General features: G+C 36.1%; 1 protein-coding gene across 1 annotated transcript; it reads right to left on the bottom strand.

The window, feature by feature from the left end:
- Window positions 1-8,636: 8,636 nt before the first annotated feature.
- LOC131151185 (uncharacterized) lies at window positions 8,637-17,851 on the bottom strand. The gene is made up of 14 exons (XM_058102433.1): window positions 17,634-17,851; window positions 15,263-15,369; window positions 14,845-15,171; window positions 14,224-14,538; window positions 13,791-14,117; window positions 13,321-13,641; window positions 12,845-13,177; window positions 12,293-12,682; window positions 11,854-12,105; window positions 11,600-11,754; window positions 11,039-11,118; window positions 10,816-10,951; window positions 10,558-10,707; window positions 8,637-9,649 (listed from the first exon to the last, which is right to left on the bottom strand). Exons 1-14 carry the CDS (start codon window positions 17,849-17,851, stop codon window positions 9,482-9,484), a joined length of 3,279 nt encoding a protein of 1,092 aa, XP_057958416.1. The 3' UTR covers window positions 8,637-9,481.
- Between the last annotated feature and the right edge of the window lie 1,097 nt (window positions 17,852-18,948).

The raw sequence follows: 18,948 nt of genomic DNA, 5'->3' as shown, positions 1-18,948 counted from the left end.
CTTGGTGTTATTTCTGGATAGTACATCTTTCTGGGTTATAAGAAAGATGGGTGCAAGCTAGGTGATCCTATGACAAACAAAGGGGTGATTGAGGACATGAATTTTGTTGATGAAGTCATGGATCAACGTACTCAGGTAAAGGAAGAGAAAAAAATGCAAGAAAATTGCGGCAGCAGCAATCATGTTATTCGGGTGGAGTTATAAAGGGAGTTCTATCTAGGGTCAAAAGTATCACAGTATGAATGAACGTGTGATGCAGGTGGAGCTACAGACTCAAGGAAGAAATGGCATTGGTCATATTGCATGGAGTTTCAACTTAGGAGACCAACAGAGTCACGATGAGCCTATGTGCACTATCAGACCACCACTCAGGCATAATTTGGTGAAGCTTTCAGTTGGGAAGAGGGTGATAGTGATGTATATATTATGTGTGAATGACATGTTATTGGCTGGAAATGCTTTAACTAAGGTTAATCAATTGGGAACTCCATTGAAAGGTTTTGAAATGAATGTGTTGGGTACGTCCAAGATGAGTTTGGTTTGCTGATTCAAATGGATAGAGTTACAGGGAGATTGGTATTATCTTAGGGTGGCTTTGTGGACAAAACCGTAGGGAGACTTCGTTTTCTGTCTCAAGGGGGTTATATGGAGAATCAATATGGAATGTCTACCGCTCAGTACCTAAGGACAGGCTGTGATGTCCGGGATATATCAAAGATCCTCCATGATTGTGCAATGGGGTGTTTCAGCAGGCAATAGAGTGGATCGTCAGTTGCTATGTTGAAGACTATGCAAGGGTTTTGGTGATATAAGATTTGCAGCAGCTTTTGTGCTTACTGTTGTGGGAAGGTCTTATTGGAAGTGTAACGACCCCAAAAATAGTTATACTGGATTAGGGCTATGATCCTAATAATAATAATAATAATAATAATAATTAAAATTAAAATTAAAATTAAAAATTAATTAATTAAATAATTAATCAAATTATTATTATTAATTAAATAATATAATATAATATAATTATATAATATATATATATATATATATTACTTCAAGAAGGATCGGGAAGATCCTTCTTGAGAATCAAATCTCCCCTAAGACATTTCGCCACTCTCTCTCTCTCTCTCTCTCTCTCTCTCTCTCTCCTTCTCTCTCTCTCTCTCTCTCTCTCTCTCTCTCTCAAAATTCTTTTATCTCTCCTCAATTTCTTCCTCAATTCTCGGCCGATTGAAGAATGAAAAATACCACTTGTTTCCATTCTTGACTGCCAACATTTTAATTAGAGTGGATTCGTGATTAGGGCGTCGTAGGCACCACTCTTGAGATAAAGTAAACACACACACACACACACACACACACACATACACACACACACACACACACACACTCTCTCTCTCTCTCTCTCTCCTCAATTTTTTTCTCAAATCTTTAGCCAAATCGACGATCGGACACCACCATGGGGTCCTAGCTTCAATTATCGTCATTTTAATCGGAGTAGATTTTTAATTTTAGTTTCCTAGGTACCACTCCAAGGCTAAAGTAAGGATAATGAAATTATATCCGTTAATTATTTTTAAAGTTTAATTAGTTATTAGGAGTGTGTGGGCCTAGGAAATATTAAAATAATTGTAATTCTAGGATTGAGTTGACTGAACTAGGGAAATGTGATTCAAGGTTTTGAGCTCCGAGTTGCTGCGGGCTTGGATTTTAGGATCTTCGCAGGAATTCTCTCAGTAAGTAGGTAAACAGAATTGGTTATGTCAGGAATCTTTGGAATAATATATAAATACTTTTTTGAATATGTAAGCATGAGTGAAAATAATATTTTTAGCAGAAAATTTATATTTTTCTAGGTGGATATAATATTATAATTTACCAAACAAAAAATTTTGTGGCATGAGGATGTTTTATGGATTGAGTAAATATGACGTTTTTACTAGTTATGACATGACGACAGTAATGTCAATTATGATATGTGATTTATATTGAAACAGAGAATGAGAATTTTACACTGAAATGTGCTTTAACTGATTGTTGAATTATATTGATATTAAGAATGATGGTTTTTATACGAGATGTGATTTACTTGACTATTTATTGATTTATGAAAAATGGAATTTTGATTCTGTTTTTGTGAAAACCACAATATAACGTTGGCAAGATATGAAAAGTTCGTTATATTGTTGGATATGGAAATGGCAATATAACATCGGTAGGGTATGAGGAGTTTGTTATATTGACCGATTTTGTGAATATTATGGAAACCACAATATAACGTTGGCAGGAAATGAAGAGTTCGTTATATTCGTCGTTATATATATACCAATATAAGATTGGCAGGATATGAGGAGTTCGTTATATTGATATTATATAACACTATGGAAATGACAATATATATATATATATATATATATATATATATATATATATATGAATTAAGAACCCTGGTGGACGATTGATGTGAAGAGCATAGTACCATAGCTACAGTATTAAAGGAGTAAGTGCAACCACACTGACCTGGGATGGTAGTGTAGGTAATGACAGTCGATTGGCCTGCGTAGAATTGTTGACCGCCCTAGGTTTGCACTAGTTGTTGTAGGCCAATCGTACTACAGACATGTACGGAAGTTTGAATTAACTTGGTGGTGGTTAGCCTTGGTTAAGTCCAGCCTTCGGGCCGCATAACCCTATCATGGGGGGAAGCATGACATTAGCCAGTGAGACCCTACGGGGGTGGTTCTTGATGGGGTTTATATGTTGATTATTTACATGGAAGTATACTATTGAAATTGAACATGTTTCGAGAAAATAATGTTTTATCAAAATATATGTATGTGTGTGTGTGTGTGGTGTGTGAATTCAGATTTAGACATTTTTCTCAGATTGAATTATTGACTAAATAAATGTGTTTTATGATATTTAAACTCATGTCACCACACACTGATGATAACCTTTTCCATCTTATTGAGAGGTGTCTCACCCCAATATTTATTCTAACATTTTAGGACCTCGAGAGGATTGAGCCTAGAGCTTCAGAGCAGGGCATTGAGAGAGAGTGTTCAAAGTAAGTATGAGAGAATTATTTTTTTTTATAAGGTGTATTTGTACACTTGTGATTAAGATAGCATTTTTTTGGGGGGGGGGGGGGGAGCAACCTATGTATATATAAGATTGCACTAGAACTCTAGTATATTGTATTCTTGCTTGATATTTATGATTCCACTGCATGTATGTACTTTTGGGTTATACAATTATGGTATCAGAGGTGGAAAAAAAATGGTAGTAATTTTGGGGCATTACAAGAAACCTAGGGTGAAGTCTTCGAGTGTTGCATCTACAATTGTGTCGAGGTTTATGGTAGAAGCTGAAGTTGCCATTGGTATGTTCAAGCGGTGTTGCTTGGACTTGGTCTATGTCTCCAAGTGATAGAAGGGAGACAAACCCAACCAAACGTTTTAGGTTCAAAGTGGAGTGGTCAAATATGTTTTTCGAGTTCTCCTACGGAGTGTATAATCGCCAAAGTTGAGATTTTTGTATTTGTATGTGTGACTCTTATACTCATCTGGGCTCATAAACAAACAAAGAAAAACATGTTGGAAGTCTTCTTGTGCTTGCAACAGAAGACTCGTCGACGAGTACGAACGAGTGTCTGTACTCATCGACAAGTAGATACCGAGAGGTAGGAAATTGCAGGTTTTCTAAGATACCGAGAGCAGAAAAAGAGGTTTTTCGACAAGTGACCGTACTAGTTGACGAGTGTACAACTTTGACTCGTCAACGAGTCCCTATGCTCATCGACAAGTGTGCCTAGGCTGCGAGAAGAAATTCAAATTTTGAATATGGACAATGGGTTTGTTGGGTAATTGGAGGGAAACATCCAAGGGAGTCTTATTTATGTTCTTTTGGGCGTGTATTGACAGAAGAGAGAGATCATTGTGAAGTGTATTGTGTACTTTGACATTTCTTAGTGAAATTATTGTGCCGATTGCTTCCATGGATGTAGAATTTGCTGAACCACATTAATTCTCGTGTTGATTCTTGTTGTTTTTCAATTTTCTGTTTGTGTTTCATTTACTTATTGTGTTTTCCTTATTTCGTTGTACATCATATATATGATCATTATACAACAAATACATACTTAATTATGTGTAATACATGTCTATTTAAAAAAACATATATAAATACAAAAAAAAAATGTCTACCTTTTTTTTTTCTCTCCTATACGACATCTATCTTCCTTTAAATGTGTTGTTGAAACTCCTATAAAATTCTTTATAAAATTTTTATTGTTTATTTCGTATTTTGCTTTTATCAATGACAATAATTGCAAACTATTGAATCTAACAATTTATTAGTCTATAGCTATATCAAACTCACCCAAACAAACATGAAAGCATTATCACGGTAAGCCAATGCAAATGTGTTTTTTTTTTCTTCTTCTTTTCCACTCCTTTTCCAAATTTGTTGCTACCAAAAATTGAATGGTGTACATAGATTGATTTTCGACCATTATCACTTGTAAGAATTCAAATAAGAATGGCTTGGAGGACTCGGGGTGTATTTTAGGGGATCACTTCGATGCCTAATTTAGGGACTGTGGGAGGTTTAGATTGTGACTTTAAGAGATAATGGATGAGAATGAGATGCTTACCTCCTCTCGGAATATCCTCTCATAGTGGTGTAGGAGTGTCCTTCTTTAATTTAGTATTTATGGGCATATTGTTATAATTATGGGGGAGGTTATGGATGATTTAATGACATTTACACGAGAGTGTCAATAGTGATTTAATAACCGTAACCGTTCATAATTATGACTATTGACTTTTGGTATATTAGTTATGTGGGGGTATTGATGATGATTTTATAATCGTAACCCTCATGAATGTGCCTATTAATTTTGGATATATCAGAATTGAAATTTATTCTAAAGAAAATTGAGGTTATCTCTAATACCATAGTTTATCTATTATTTTTATTTTTTTTCAGGTATCCAAACTAAAGTTTATTCTAAAGAAAATCAAGGTTATCTTTAATACCGTATTTTATCCTTTATTTTTTGCAGGTACCAGTTCTTAGAATTGTTAGGGGTTGAATAACCCCGAATTGAAAGTGCCCTCCAGCAGAGTCAAATGAGACAAATAGGCTTTTTTTTTTTTTTTGGATTATCATGAGAACTCCAGCCATCGAAGGGCCACTCTTCGGACCCCCCCCGATGTGGCATCAAACTCACGGGTCGGCGACCTTCCCCCCTGGTTCGTCGGCCGAGTTAATCGGATGCGGTCACAGCTTCCATGCGCCAATTAGGCATTCGTCAAATCTGTCTCCAGGATACGTGTCAAGATCAATCTCTAACATAGCCATTAATTGATCACTGAGCACATCCAATATTGTTTGGTGGCTTGGAAGCTTGTGGGCATTGGTCATGCTTTTTATTAGCTTTCTTATTAAAGCATGAATGACTTCACAAAGATGACATCATATTGGTGAACAAGTTATAAATAATAGAAGAGGGAGCATTTTGTGCTTCAACTCATTGTTCATTTCATTTGAAAAACTGGTGACAAATTTCACACAGAATTAAGTAGATATAAAAGAAGCAATATTTAAGAATTAAACTTAGAATGCAGAACTTATAAGTTGCACTCAACTTTTCTCTTAATTTAACAATTTTTTACCTGCTATAAATCTATTTGTATGCCATTTTCTTCCAATCACGCTGCCTTGTACAAGTAATTATGAATCTTGTGTTTAAACTTTGAACTAAAATTCACCTTCTCAAATTTTACATTGTGATATACCTAAAAAGTATCCTCATTAAAGAGGAAGACCGATTTTGATTCTCCCATTAAAACGCATTTCATAACTAACGAGAAGACTAAATCACTCACATTGATAAGACAGGCGGTTACAAAAGCATATTCCAAAACCTCCAAATCAATGTCCATAAAGTTTAAAGTAACTCCTGCAAGCGCTTTAATGCGCTCATAAATGTTAGATCACTGAAGGGTCAAATTCCCCCACTATAAAAGGGGGACATGGGGAAGAGGTCACATGATCTCATTGATACCCATTCTTTTATTGTTGCAATAAACGTTTCGATAAAGTCTCTTTCTTAGACATCGAAGTAATCCCCCTAGTATACCCCAAGTCCTCCAAGTCATTCATACTTTCTCTTTTTCAATTGGTCGTGATCGAGGAACGTCTCAAAAGATCGTTCAATTTTATTCAACAACACATTGACATTTCATGTACACAAGGATAAAATTACTTTACAATTTTTGAAAATGTTCAACTACTTATGACCCAAAAATAAATTTATCTTTTATTTTCCTTTCATCCATTCAATGATAATGATTTATTTATATTCTTTATATAACTTATCTACATCAACATGCTTATTTATTTAAATCATTATTCATACCTATACAATTTTGTTAGGCGGACCATCTATGTCCCACAACATGGGCATCTTTGTTAGTCAATTCACTAAAATTGAAATTTTCAAATCATAAAATTACCATATAACAAATAAATCATTAATTAATATAAAAGGGGTCCAAACCAATGATAGGCAAAACAGGTTAAATTTATTTATATAAAAAAAAAATAACCACAATTAAAGTTGAAGTATTGCACGAGTGACCCCAAAGGCCTCGCTTAGAGTTCAGAAAATATTAGGGGAAGAAAAGAAAAATAAAGTGGAATTCTCATTTTCATCTTTGGTCATCAAGGTAAGAAAGAAAATAAAAAAATATACCAAATCTATAAATAAAATTTTGATTTTGCACATCATTAATATTTTATTTTATTTTATTTTTTATTTGTCATATTAAATTAAACTTTTTTTTTTATAGTATTTAATAGAGAAGAAAAATATAAGAGAAAATGAGTTTCCTCCTTATCTTTTTTTTCACATAAATCCTTAATTCAAACGGACCAAAAAGAACTTCAAAAAGAAATAAAAAAGAAAGAAGCAAAGGACAAGAGTGCTTCGGTCCCTTTGCATGTTTCTATGTCCGATTTCTAGACATGAAATATATGACATATGTCTCACATTCGTTAGCACAGCTATAAAGAATGGACCCTATTACTATGGGTGTTCATGGTTTAACTACCTGAACTGAACCTTCAAAAATCGAATTGAACTAAAATTTTTGGTTCGGTGTTTTGTGAATCAAAACTTGTCTGAGCCCTTCCGTTAATCGATGGTCTAGTTAATAGACGGTTCAGTTTGATTATCCGAGTCAAACTAATGTTTAAATCATTATAACTTTTTAAATAAAAATTAGATATTTTACTTAAATTTTTCGTGTGTGCATTTACACTTCATTTGTATAAATTGATCGTCCAAACAATATTTAGTGCAAACTATTTTATAACTCTAAGATATATTAATAAATTATTATATAGTAATGTATAATATAAATAGTATATATTGTAAATAAATACATATATTGGTTTGGGTAACCGTCGGTTCATGAACATATAAGCTGAAATCAAATTGAAAATTAAAAATCGTAAAAAACATAAATTGAAATGGAACCAAACAAATCAATTAGCAGAATTTTCAGTCGAATTCAAATCAAATCTATTTTTAAATATTTTTGAATAGCCCTACTTATTACTGCATATTTCATATCTAGAAAATAAACACAGGAAAAAAAATCTTACAATCTTTTTAGGTAATAGCGACTTTGCCTCGATATTAAATTCTAAGATTTTAAATAAAATAATTATATGAACCAATCAAATTTTTTTTGTAAAATTAATAAGTAAATAATATATGTATTATAGACCTATTGAATTTGAGATACATATTTAATAGGTTCTTTTTAAAGAGAAAATATATTCATTAAATATATAGGTTAAAAATAGATTAATTGCATATATTTTTTAGAAACAGTAAATTGGTCAATTTAATTTCAAGAAATACTTGCAAGTCTCTATTTTAATTTTTTATTCTTCGTTCACAATCTCATGACAGAATTAGATTTTTTAGTAATCTATTTGAAGATTAATTAGAAAAATAAATTGAGTAATTAGTTTGAGAAATACTTGGAGGCATCTATTTAATTCTTATTATTCATTCACAATCTCATGCATAGACATTGTGATAAAAACATATTTTTTAAAAAGCCTATTTAGAGATTAACTAGAAAGTTGAATTGAGCAATTTGCTCTTGAGATAGAATGAGAAATAACAAAAAAATATGTATATAGTTTTTTTATATCCTAATTATAATTTTCATAATAATAGTTATTGGTAAAGTCGGAAAGTATGCATCCCACATCGCTCTATTAGTAAAATAAATAAAATAAGAATTATTCTATGCTTCTTAAGAAATTATATATTAAATGACCTGTTATTTTAAGATCATTTTGAAGATTTGAGTTCAAAATTTGACTTGTTCTATTGTATTCGCGCTAAACATGACTCATCATTTGAAAAGATGGATGCTTCTTTTGAAGCTATCGTGCATATTACTATATAGTTATACAAATACATTCACACCCATACACAATTTTTAAAAAAAAAAAAAAAATTAAAATCTTGGTTAGAAATTTTCATTTTCCTATATTTTCTTCATGTTGTAGCATAGACCAGGTGGCCTACTCCCATCCAAACATGAAATCTCTAACATAAAAACCTTGGGCTCTAATCACATGCCCTCTGAATGAAGCCAAATTAAAGAATGTGTTACAATGCATGTATCACAATGCACTTATGTTTTTTCTCTACACCAACACTGTTCATGAGCTACTTCTGCAGCCAAACTGGCCCTAAGCAAACCCAAAGTTGATCTCAGCAAACAATGGAGAAGGGTTTGAGTCGATTCCCACAACTCTTTCATATTTACTTTGGGCACTGCAAGTCTGCAGGGCTAGCAGAAGCTACAACCAAACTTGAGCAATGCTGAATTCACTTGTGTTAGATTTTAACTTGTAGAGGTACCCTGGAAAAACAGAAGAGAACTTGGAATGTCTTTTTTTCTCTTTCATCTTGCTCTTTTTTCTCCTTAGTTGAGAAGTGGAAAGATAACCAAGCTCAAAAACAACAGAATGTTTATACATATTTTGCATTTTGATTTCTATGCCCATTTCTAGATGTTAGAAACGGAAATGCGAATCATAAAAGTGCAAATTATCCTCCTCGGGAATGAGCTTCTGTTAATGTGATTCCATATTGCACCCTAGCTCTTGTCGTCTCTCCATCCGCAGTTTGAATGAACTCATCACGTATGCAAGTTGCCAAAGAAGAAAGCGTAAAAGGGTTGCTCTGCATTGTACTTCAGCTAGCTTCTGTTCTCCTTTCCCTCTTCCAGTGTTTGCCCATTTCAACTCTGGGTATTCAATGACATAACTTGGTTTTGGTTTTGCAAACAGGACCTACAACCCCCTACTTTAGGGGAAAAAAAAATGAAATAAAGTTCCCAAAGCCTACCAAAAACCATTTCTTCTCAAACATGGTTTGGTGAAGAATTCAGAGCCCCAAAGCAATCTCTGTCTGTTGATTTACATCGTTTAAATAATTAGCTGAGCTGAAATCCTCTGCAAAGAGCTCCATGGAATACCTCCTTTGAAGGCCAGACATTTGCAATTGTTTAGCAAGCTCCAAACTGCCTTCATCTCCTCTTAGAAACTGAACAACCTGCAGCATGTGCAAACACTGATCAATCAAAAAGATTATCTTTGCTTCAGACTTCAGTACTAATTCAGAATAATCTTCCACAGCTTTGATTTCTAGGTATGATTTTTCCAACCAAGTAATTGTAATTCTCGGTTCAGTGGAAACATATAAATACCAATTAGCAGATAATTGGAAGCAACTATTTGGAATATTCAAAATATCCTCTCTGACAAACAGTTTTTAAATTCCAAGGAAGAATTACTACAACTTCTAGTGGCCACTTCCCAATTGATTCTCAACCTTTCTGAACTGTCCTCTGTCAATCTTAGCTTAGCTTTTTTCAACCCTTTATGCATTTTAGAAATTCAACCTTGGGGCATATTCATATTGACATGAGCAATGAAAACCAATCTTCTACCTGAGAAAATGAGAGTAACAAAATGACCAAGGATGAAATCATGTCCCTTCGTCAGCATTTGAAAGCATTTTTGTCATCCCAACTCTTTTCAAAACAAATGAAGGCTAGAAGTGTGCCATGAGTTGCTGCCCAAAGAGGCAGCTTGGGCAATTCAGCTGCAACCTTCTTTCAAACTTTAAAAACAGCGATCTAGCTTTCCCTAGGAGGATGAAGTTCACAGGATGGAACACTCCAACAATATAATTACAGGACCAATTATGAACTAGAATATGATCAGGAAGCAAGGCTTCAATTGACAATTTGTGGTGAAAGTTTTTAGACATATTTTCCTTGAGGTTGCAAAAGCCAGATGATTAGAAACTACTTTTGCCTTTAGTGATACTCCAAATTAAGACTACTGATTAGTCCCCACCTTTCATTTTCACTGGACTGCTCTAGCATAAGAAGATGATCTAGCTTAATATCTTTTTGATATTTTATAAGTTAAGCTCTTTTGAGTATAGATACATGCCTGGTTCATTTGAGGCCGTTCAGTAGGACAGTGACTTATGCACAAAGAGGCCGTCAAGACCAGGCAGTTCATCTGTTCCAAGTCATATGCATCAGCAAGATATGGATCAACAAGCTCCCTGATATTGTTCTTGTCAATCAAAGGTTTGGCCTGCAACAGGTTATCAAAATAGCTTCAGAACCCAAATAGCAACCCAATACAAAGTGTGTGCCAAGGTACATTTGAACTGATATACACACTATACAGAAGCTAACATACCCACATTACAAGACTCTGCTGTGAATTATCCACAGCTAGGCGTCCGGTGATCAGCTCCAACAGTAACACCCCGAAAGCAAAGACATCAGTTTTTTCATCTACTATGCCATGCATGAAGAACTCGGGTGGCAGGTAGCTGTCATATTAAGACAAAGAAATTAGATACAGAGACAGGAAATCTTCTACACATTGGACAACCTGAGCAAGTTACAGATTAACGAACCCAAATGTGCCTTCAATTTTGGATACAGTGAGATGAGTGCATTGGTTTGGTAGCCACTTCGCAAGCCCAAAATCACTAATCTGGATAAAAAGTGAAGTAAAACATTAAAATCTAAGATCTGGAAAATCAAAATAATAAAAATTGATGTTTTTACAACAGCAGATTATGACCATTAGATAGGGCCATACAGGAATATAGAGCTAATACTATAAACCTAACTATAGATTATTAATTACTTATCATCAATGTTTGATTTTTTTTTTTTTTTCAATTGATATAGAATTAACTATTTATCATCAATGTCTGAACCTTGTTTCACATTGCTATTGGAACTTTTTTTGTTTTGTTTTTTTCTTTTGTTTTTGTCTTGGGGGATGTGCAGTCACTGAGGACTAGTTTTTTGACAATTAAAAGTATGACCCAAGAAATAATCAAGAAAAAATAAACAATTATACAAACAAAAATAAATTTCACGACTATCATTATTGAGTAAATATTAATAAATAACCATAAATTGGTGAATTAGGTTGTTATTTTTATCATGCTCAGATATGAAGGTACCTGGGGTACAAAGTCCTCTGCAATCAGAACATTAGAAGCCTTGATGTCCCTATGGATAATTCTCCTTTGACACCCCTCATGAAGATACAGAAGACCCTCCGCAGCCCCTAAAGAAATCTTGTATCTGATGCCCCAGTCCAGTTTCTCCTTTGAGCCTGGGAATACAGGAAGGGAAAAAAATAATTAGACACTATTGGCTCGGAACTTGGAAACTTTGAAGAATTTTTTCATGAGTTTTAAGATAATGAACAAACCTTGAAGCAAAGATGCTAAGCTCCCATTGTGAGATAATTGAAGAACAAGGTGCATCCCTCCTTCAACCCCATAACCAATCAGTTTGGCAGTATTGGGATGGTCAACGTGCACTATAATCCCAAGCTCTGATAAGAAGTCTGCAGTCATCTCCTCTGGGGTTCCTCTAGTCAACCGTTTAATTGCTACATGCTGCCCATCTTGCAGAATTCCCTTGTAAACTTCAGCATAACCTCCCTCTCCAATCAAATTCTCTGTGCAAGGTAGGGAAAATAAAGAAGAAAAAAGTGGTTAATGAATCAAGTTAAGTGGCCTTCAAACATCATAAAGACATCTTTAAGAAAAAATGAATAAAGAGGTATCATTATTTTCCAAATTTGACAGTAAAGGAAAAAAAAAGTTTTCAAAATGTAAAAAAAAAGTTCAATATACATTACTTACCAGAGCTAAAATCATTGGTTGCAGATTCAAGCTCAGGGAGGCTGAAGTTCTTCCAGGAAGACTTGAAACGATATAATTCAGTATCTAAAGGGGGAGCAGATGTTGGTTCCTCATTCTCTCCCATGCTTTTATTTTTCCTTCTTCGTGGAAATTTGGGGACACTTACAGGGGGTAATGTCTGAAAGTGATTACCAGAACCTTTTCTAAATGCACGAATGAACCCAGGCCAATGAAAATCAGGTTTTGTGATAAACTGTGCTTCAGAGTCTGAAGTGCTGGCCTTGGAAGAAGCTGTTTCAGATTCTACACTGCTTGAGCAATCCTCAAGAACTCCTCTAGGAGAAGAAAGCCCATCTATTCCCTCTTCTGCTATATCTAAAGATCCCGACTCTAATGGAATGCAACATTATCATTATCAGTAAACTTATGGAAGGTTCATCATAAGATTAAAAAACAAAATGTGTTGTTTTTGGAAGTGAAAGATGGAAAATGGAGACTCTGCCCAGCATAAAGTTTCAAAAAAGAAAAGGAAGAAGAAGATGGAGGTTTTACCTTTAGTTGACATGGAGACTGAGATTGCAGGACATGATTGTTCATCATCATCTCCAACAGGAAGAACTTCCCCTTCTGAGTTTTTCTCAGCAGTGCTGGGAACACTTAGGGGTGGTAAGTTTTGAAGACGCTTTCCAGAACCCTTTTTCAACACACGGAAGAAACCGGGCCACTGGAAATCAGCTTTTGGGTTTGAATGAGCTTCAGAGTTTGAAGTGTTGGCCTTGGAAGAAGTTATTTCAGATTCTACACTAGTCGAGCAATCCTCAAGACCTCCTTTTGGAGAAGAAGACCCATCTATTCCCTCTTCTGCTATGCCTAAAGATCCTGAGTCTAATGCAATAAATATCTATTAGCATTGTAATAGTTACGGAAGATTGATCATGTGATGAAAAAAAATATGCATGGTTCTAGTATGTGAAAGATGGAGATTTTTCCCAGCCCAAGGAAAAAAGGAAGGGGATTTGGGATCTTACCTTGAGTTGGCGAGGAGACTGAGATAGCAGAACATGACTCTTCATCTCCAACTAGAAGAATTTCCCCCTCTGGGTTTATCTCAGCTGTGTTATGGACACTTAGATGGGGTAAGGATTGAAGGCGCTTTGCAGAACTCTTTTTCAATACAGGGAAGGGCCCAGAGCACTGAGAATCAGATTTTGAGTCTGAATAAGCTTCGGAGTCCAAGTTCATGATCTTGGAAGAAGCTGTTCCAGATTCTATGCTGCCTGAGCATTCCTCAAGTCCTTCCTTTGGAGACAGAGACCCATCTATACCCTCTTCTGCTATGCCTAAAAATCCTAAGTGTAATGCAATAAATATCTATTAGCATTGTAATAGTTACGGAAGATTGATCATGTGAAGAAAAAAAATATGCATGGTTCTAGTATATGAAAATTGGAGATTTTTCCCAGCCCAAGGAAAAAAGGAAGGGGATTTAAGATTTTACCTTGAGTTGGCGAGGAGACTGAGATAGCAGAACATGACTCTTCATCTCCAACTAGAAGAATTTCCCCCTCTGGGTTAATCTCAGCTGTGTTATGGACACTTAGATGGGGTAAGGATTGAAGGCGCTTTGCAGAACTCTTTTTCAATACAGGGAAGGGTCCAGAGCACTGAGAATCAGATTTTGAGTCTGAATAAGCTTCAGAGTCCAAGTTCGTGATCTTGGAAGAAGCTGTTTCAGATTCTATGCTGCCTGAGCATTCCTCAAGTCCTTCCTTTGGAGACAGAGACCCATCTATTCCCTCCTCTGCCATATTTAAAGACCCTGAGTCTAATGCAACGAGTATTAGCAATAGAACAGTTATGGAAGATTGATCATACTATTTAAAAGAATGTATGGTTCTAGGAAGTGAAGGATGAAGAATCAGAGATTTTACCCATGGAGACTGAGGTTGCAAAACATGGCTTCCCATCTCCAACAGGAAGAAGTGCCTCTTTGTTTTTCTCAGCAGTGCTCTGGACATTTAGAGGGGGTAAGGTATGGAGGATTTTTGCAGAACCCTTTTTGAATGCACGGAAGAACCCTGGCCACTGAAAATCAGCTTTTGAATTCGAATGAGCTTCAGAGTCTGAAGTGCTGGCCTTGAAAGAAGCTGTTTCTGATTCTATGCTACTTGAAGAGCGCTCAAGATCTCCTCTTGGAGAAGAAGACCCATCTACTCCCTTCTCTTCCTTGTGTAAAGATCCTGAGTCTAACACAATGACTACGAGCATTAGTAACAGTTACGCAAGATTGATAAAGGACATCCCTAGACCACAAGGCTCCATGCTTAGCAAGTGTAGGGGGAGAGTCGCAATGTACCCAGCCTTACCCCTTCTTCTATGCAAAGAGGCTGTTTCCTTGGACCTGAACCCATGCTTCCTAGAAGCCTACATTATGTTTAAATCACAAGACCAATCTTATGGAAGATTGGTCTTGTTATTAAAACAAAATGAAGATTGGATTTGTGATTAAAACAAAATGTGTGGTTCTAGGAAGCAAAAAGATGGAGATTTACCTTGTGTCGGCATGGAGTCTGAGATTGCAGAATATGGTGTCTCATCTCCAACGGGAAGACTTTCCCCTTCTAAGTTTTTCTCAGCATTGTTTTGAACACCTACAGGAGGTAATGTTGGAAGGCGCTTTGCAGAACCCTTTTTCAATCCACGGAAAAATTTGGGCCACTGAAAGTCGGGTTTTGCATTCAAATGAGGTTCGGAGTCTGAAATGCTGGCCTTGGAAGAAGCAGTTTCAGATTCTATGCTACTTGAGCAATCCTCAAGAACTTTTCTCGAAGAAGACCCATCTACTCCCTCCTTTGCCATTTCTAAAGATCCTGGGTCTGCTGCAATGCAATATTAGCATTAGAAAAAAAAAAAAAGATTCTACAATAACAAAAATGTACAATTCCAGGAAGTAAAAGATGGAGATTTTACCTTGAGTTGACATGGAGACAGAGATTGCACGAGGTGGCTTGTTATCTCCAACAGCAAGAGCTTCCCCTTCTGGGTTTTTCTCAGCAGTGTTGTGGGAACCATCAGAACTGCCAACATCAACCCCCAAGTCAACAAAGAACGGAGAATGTGATGAAGTTCAACAGTTTGAGAGGCAAGAACAGGTTCTAACAAACCCGTTATAGAAGCAATAACAATCAGAGAGGATGACCATTCAACAGCCCCAATAGATCCAAATTGAAAAAAAAAAAAGAAAAAAAGAAAAAAAAAACCCAAAAGCAACAATGCAAGAAAATCATCTGTTTTATCACTCTTATTAATGCAGAAGCATCAACATATTCACCGGGGCAAATATACAAACACATAAAGATCAACAAAATTGCAAAAACCAGACACATTGATTATTAAGGCAAATATCCTGCTATGAGATTCCAGGTTTTCATCAAGTTCTTATGTTTTTCCTCTGCAAATATTGAAACCGAGCACTGGAAATATCTAATGATGCAAAAACAAAATCTGCTGCAAAAGTGGCAGAACTACGATGACTCGTCAAGCAAAAAAAAAAAAAAAATCTCTCTCACGAAAAAACAACTCAATGCATTAAAAAAAGAAAAGAAAATGTAGATAAATGTATCTCCATCGCTACCCCATGAACGCGCAGAAAAATTAAAACAAGAAACTAAAAGGTAGCTGATATGAAGAAGAGGAGGGAAGAATGCCCATTACCGTGGAAAAGCTGAAGGTTCTCCCGCCTCTTCCATGAATTCTCAGAGGCAACAAAACAAGGGGGCGAAAGGGGAAAAGAAAGAATGAGAGAGGAAGAGAGAGAGGGGGGAGGGAGGGAGGGGGGAGGGAGGGAGGGAGGAGGAGAGACAAAAATAGCGGTTGTGGAATGGTTTTGCGTGTGCATTGAGTGTCCATTTTTGCCCAGAATTTTGCCGAAAAATCGGATTTATAATTCAAAATTTCAGTCTTCCCTTTCTTAATGCAGCGTTCGATCGATCTGTACTTCGCAACCCAAAGTGGGAAAAAAATAAATAAATGAATGGGATAATGAATGTCCAGAAAAAGCAAAAGAGAAGAAAATGCAACGGACTTCCTCCTTGGAAGTTAGAAGTTGAAGAAGTCCTCCCGGTTGAATCGCCTGTCTACATTGGGTCTTCGACACGTGGCATAACGGTCAACTATGTCTCAACGGGGGGAAGACCCCCAGACACAGAGAGCGAGCGCAAAGTAGTTTCATTCATGAATCATAATTGTAAATCAATTTTTTGGGAAATTTCTATGATACATGGTGCATGCACAATTTATTGCAAATTTTTGAATTTTTAAGTTTTATTTTTTAAGAGAATTAGCAGAAACTCACATAATATATATTTAATTATTTTATTTTTTAAGTTTTATATATTGTTGCGGGATAAAAATAGCAATGACCTACGAGACTACTCTTTGACTTCCGATGGCCTGAAAAAAGGGAAAATAAAACAGGCTTGGAAGACCCGGAGTGTACTTCGGGGGATCACTCCGATACCTAAGGGGAATGCTTCAAAGGGATTAAATACAACAATAAATGTGGGTTAAGAATAAGATACATTTGCTTGTTTGCGTCCCCCTCTTTGTAGTGGCGAGGGTTGAACCTAGAGGTGATTCATTATTATGACGTAGGGGCGTGGATTGCTCTAGGGTCATAAAGCGTTAGCATGTATCACTCTGGGCGTTTAATGTGCCAGTGTGGATCTCTCCCCTCTTTATTGAGTTGGAGCTAATTGCTTTCGCTAGAAGGTTTGACTTTAGGGAGTGATTGTTAGATGTTGACTTCCTTTTATCAACTGATATATTTTGGGTATATTAGTTGTCCACCCTTAGTTTCGAATTTTCGAGACTTGTTCCTGAAATTTCGAACTGGGGTCTCTCTCTCTCTCTCTCTCTCTCTCTCTCTCTCTCTCTCTCTCTCTCTCTCTTAGGGTTGGTTGGTTCGAGCTGGTTGGACTCCCCTTTGGCTCTTCCAAGCCGATTTGCGTGTCGAGTTGCCTTCTGCAAAGCTAATGATACAGGGGATCAACTGGTCCAAGCCACTTGGGCTCTCATTCAGCTCTGCCGAGCCGGTTCATGTGCTAAGCTGCTTTTTGTCGAGCTGTTGCACAAGAGTTCGATTGGCTTGCCAAGCCGATACCTATTAAGCCGATGTCCGGGGGGGTTTGGCTAAGATGCTCTTGCCGATCTGTTCTTCATGACAGCTCGTGCCGAGCCATTTTCTGTCAAGTTGTGTTCCTGAGCATTTCTTGCGGAGCCACTCTTGATGGTAGCCGAGCTGTTTCTACCGAGCTGGTCTTAGTGTCATTTCTTACTGAACTGTTCTATCGAGCTATTCTTTGTGGCATTTCTTGCCAAACTGTTTGAACCGAGCTGCTCCTCGTAGCATTTATTGCCGAGCTGCTCCCCATAGCATTCTTGTTGAGCTATTTGTGCCAAGCTGCTCCCTGTAGCATTTCTTGTCGAGCTATATGTGTTGCGCTGCTCCTCATAGCATTTCTTGTCAAACTGTTTCAGCCGACGTGCTCTTGGTGGCATTGTTTTGCCGAGCTGTTTTGTGTTGAGCTGCTTCCCTTAGCATTTTTTGTTGAACTGTTTCAGCCGAACTACTCTTAGAGGCATTTTTTGCCGAGTTGTTTGTGTCGAGTCGCTCTCCTTAACATTTTTTGCCAAGCTATTTTAGTCGAGATGCTCTTTACGACATTTCTTGCCGAGCTTTTTCGGCCGAGCTGCTCTTGGTGGCATTTTTTGTTGAGCTTTTCCGAGCTATTTTCGCTGAGTTGCTTTTAGTGACATTTTTTGTCGAGTTGTGTCTGTTGGCCTTACAAGGTTTAAAATCTTGTTATCTTGTTTTGATGCTAACAAACAAGTGAAATTTAATGTATTTGTGTGAGTAATGATATTTCAGGGTTCATATATGTGAAAGTAAGGTCAAAGTGCCCACAAGGATCAAATATGATGGAAGCAAGGTCAAAGTACTCACAAGGATCAAATGAAATTTAAATGAGCCAAGACATGAATTACTTGTTGAAGAATATGAGGACATGAATGAGTTGTTGAAAGTCAGGGCATATTAAAGTCAAAAGAGTCAAAGAAAGGCAAAGTAAGAAAGTTTAAAGAATATGGAAGCTTGAAGAAAAGATGGATTTAATCTAAGGACAAAGCATGAATACTCAAGAGCTTAGAATGTTAAAATTTTAGAAGTCTCATGTAAGTGCTTTAATATTTAAAATATCGTTTGAAATATTTTGAAGCTCTTAGGTTAACTTCTTAGACCTAGATACTTTTTAAAATACTTGAATAATATTTTTATAAGGTCAAAAATTATTTTAAAAAGGTTAGAATCATTTTGGGAATAAAGAGCACCAAAAAGAATTTTTCCCAAATGCTGTCAGTTTTTATACAGCTGCATTGAGGTGAATTTTTCTCTATCAAACACTCATTATTTTAAAGAGTGGTAAACATGGAAGTTGTAGGATTTTCTCTTAACTTTATTTTGACACCAAGAAAACCTAATTTAGAGTTATACAGAAAAAGTTGTGGCCAAAACACTGAAACAGGGTCACTACTGTGAGACATTTAAACACTGTTCAACGGGCAGATTTTTAAAATAATAATGTTTTAAATTATAGCCG

Source organism: Malania oleifera, chromosome 3, assembly GCF_029873635.1.
Source record: "Malania oleifera isolate guangnan ecotype guangnan chromosome 3, ASM2987363v1, whole genome shotgun sequence".
Lineage (NCBI taxonomy): Eukaryota > Viridiplantae > Streptophyta > Magnoliopsida > Santalales > Ximeniaceae > Malania > Malania oleifera.
This window is presented reverse-complemented; position numbering and strand designations above follow the sequence as displayed.

Coding starts and splice junctions, on each gene's coding strand:
- LOC131151185 (XM_058102433.1), bottom strand. CDS start 17,851: ATGCCACCAAGAGCACGTCGGCTGAAACAGTTTGACAAGAAATGCTAT. Junction 14,118..14,223: donor TGCAACCTCAGTCTCCATGG/GTAAAATCTCTG, acceptor TCGTTGCATTAG/ACTCAGGGTCTTTAAATATG. Junction 9,650..10,557: donor AACGGCCTCAAATGAACCAG/GCATGTATCTAT, acceptor CACATGCTGCAG/GTTGTTCAGTTTCTAAGAGG.